General features: G+C 52.2%; 1 protein-coding gene across 3 annotated transcripts in view; it reads left to right on the forward strand.

The window, feature by feature from the left end:
* Nucleotides 1–2,500, forward strand: part of map4k1 (mitogen-activated protein kinase kinase kinase kinase 1) — a 25,678-nt gene that overhangs the window by 18,510 nt on the left and 4,668 nt on the right. For all 3 annotated transcript variants that reach the window (XM_030380279.1, XM_030380280.1, XM_030380278.1), the window contains exons 25-27: nucleotides 275–377; nucleotides 644–702; nucleotides 1,031–1,134. In XM_030380279.1, coding sequence (XP_030236139.1) covers nucleotides 275–377; nucleotides 644–702; nucleotides 1,031–1,134 — 266 coding nt within the window. The remainder of the gene's footprint in view (nucleotides 1–274; nucleotides 378–643; nucleotides 703–1,030; nucleotides 1,135–2,500) is intronic.

The following is a 2,500-nucleotide window of genomic DNA, read 5'->3' on the forward strand; positions in this document are numbered from 1 at the left end:
TGTTTTTAATTAATGATCATAATCGCTATCTTACTTGTAAACTCTGACCTATAGAGTTTACAAGTAAGATAAATACATCAAGGAACCCAATCACTTGACGCTAGTCGATGCTTTCATAGACGATAACATGCTTTTGGCATTACAGGCCAGTGTAGGCCACCATAGCATCTCATAGGTTGTTAGAAAGGGCAGGGTGAGGATGGGATATTGTATTGGTTGCAATTTGCGACCTCACCACTAGATGCCACTAAAGCCTACACACTGCATCTTTAAGGTAAATCCTCCCAGCTCCACTCCCACCTCCTGAAGGAGCTGTACGAGCAGGCCCGCAAAGACCAGAGGCTGGGGGCCCTGCCCACACACAGGCTGCTACCCAGGTACCCTGTCTGTCTGCCTGGTCACCAGTCTTAATGTGTCTTGTCTGTTTCCCTGTCCATCTGTCTTTATATCCATCTATCTGTCTCTTTATGTCAGGCCAGCGGCCTGCCTAGCCTTGTGCAAGTCCCGCTGCCTCTAGCTGTCTTATTACTCTATCTGGCTATCTGTCCGTCTGTCACTCCGCGTTTACCCATTGATCAGCTTTTTTCGCTTCCAATTCCAAAATTATTGTTTAATCTATTTTAACCTTCTTTCCACTATTTAGGAAATATGCAGTGACGGTTAAAGTACCAGATACGAAAGGCTGTAGGACCTGTTCAGTTGGTGAGGAAAGATCAACCATAACACCCAGTCATCCTTGGTGTGCGTGTTTCAAGTTTGTGTGTGTGTGTTGATAGTCATTTCAAAAGCATTATTATTATTATCATGGATCAATAGTGTTGCAACTATAATCAATGTGTGCATTGATGAGTCTACACCACGGTCACCAGATTAACGTTTGGTGTCAGAATAAGGCTTTCCTCTTCTCAGCAAAACAATAGGTTTTCGAAAATACCTGTCATCAGTCTGAAACGCAGCGCAGCGAGCGCGATGCGTTCAGGTGACCCGTCTCCCCCCCTGAGGTCCGTCTGCTGGTCTCTCTCCTCTGCAGTGGACACGGGGCAGCGGGGCATCGCCTTCCTGTGCTGCGCGCTGGACACCAGCGTGCTGCTGCTGCAGTGGTACGAGCCCCTGCACAAGTTCATGCTGATCAAGGTGGGTGGGAGCTGCTGGTCAGAGCCACTGGTCTCCAGTACTGCTGCTGGTCAGAGCCACTGGTCTGTACTGCTGCTGGTCAGAGCCACTGGTCTGTACTGCTGCTGGTCAGAGCCACTGGTCTCCAGTACTGCTGCTGGTCAGAGCCACTGGTCTCCAGTACTGCTGCTGGTCAGAGCCACTGGTCTGTACTGGTGCTGGTCAGAGCCACTGGTCTCCAGTACTGGTGCTGGTCAGAGCCACTGGTCTCCAGTACTGCTGCTGGTCAGAGCCACTGGTCTCCAGTACTGCTGCTGGTCAGAGCCACTGGTCTCCAGTACTGCTGCTGGTCAGAGCCACTGGTCTCCAGTACTGCTGCTGGTCAGAGCCACTGGTCTGTACTGCTGCTGGTCAGAGCCACTGGTCTGTACTGCTGCTGGTCAGAGCCACTGGTCTCCAGTACTGCTGCTGGTCAGAGCCACTGGTCTCCAGTACTGCTGCTGGTCAGAGCCACTGGTCTCCAGTACTGGTGCTGGTCAGAGCCACTGGTCTCCAGTACTGCTGCTGGTCAGAGCCACTGGTCTCCAGTACTGCTGCTGGTCAGAGCCACTGGTCTCCAGTACTGCTGCTGGTCAGAGCCACTGGTCTCCAGTACTGCTGCTGGTCAGAGCCACTGGTCTCCAGTACTGCTGCTGGTCAGAGCCACTGGTCTCCAGTACTGCTGCTGGTCAGAGCCACTGGTCTGTACTGCTGCTGGTCAGAGCCACTGGTCTCCAGTACTGCTGCTGGTCAGAGCCACTGGTCTGTACTGCTGCTGGTCAGAGCCACTGGTCTCCAGTACTGCTGCTGGTCAGAGCCACTGGTCTCCAGTACTGCTGCTGGTCAGAGCCACTGGTCTCCAGTACTGCTGCTGGTCAGAGCCACTGGTCTCCAGTACTGCTGCTGGTCAGAGCCACTGGTCTCCAGTACTGCTGCTGGTCAGAGCCACTGGTCTCCAGTACTGCTGCTGGTCAGAGCCACTGGTCTGTACTGCTGCTGGTCAGAGCCACTGGTCTCCAGTACTGCTGCTGGTCAGAGCCACTGGTCTCCAGTACTGCTGCTGGTCAGAGCCACTGGTCTCCAGTACTTCTGCTGGTCAGAGCTTCTCCCACAGCAGTGCAGAGAGGCTACTGTCAACAGAGGAGATATAGATCAATTATCAGATTCATGTTGGGGGATATTGTGGTATCATCTGAGGTCTGGTCTGGGCTGGCAAAAAGACCTATTAAGATAAAATTGAGAGCCAACTTAAAGCTAATAATCTGGGCTCTGCCTGGGACGGCATGAAAACCATCACTGGGCTGAAAGAGAAAAGAAAAAAGGTTTCTTTAGCCAATTACACCAGTGA

Source organism: Gadus morhua, chromosome 16, assembly GCF_902167405.1.
Source record: "Gadus morhua chromosome 16, gadMor3.0, whole genome shotgun sequence".
Classification (NCBI taxonomy): Eukaryota; Metazoa; Chordata; class Actinopteri; order Gadiformes; family Gadidae; genus Gadus; species Gadus morhua.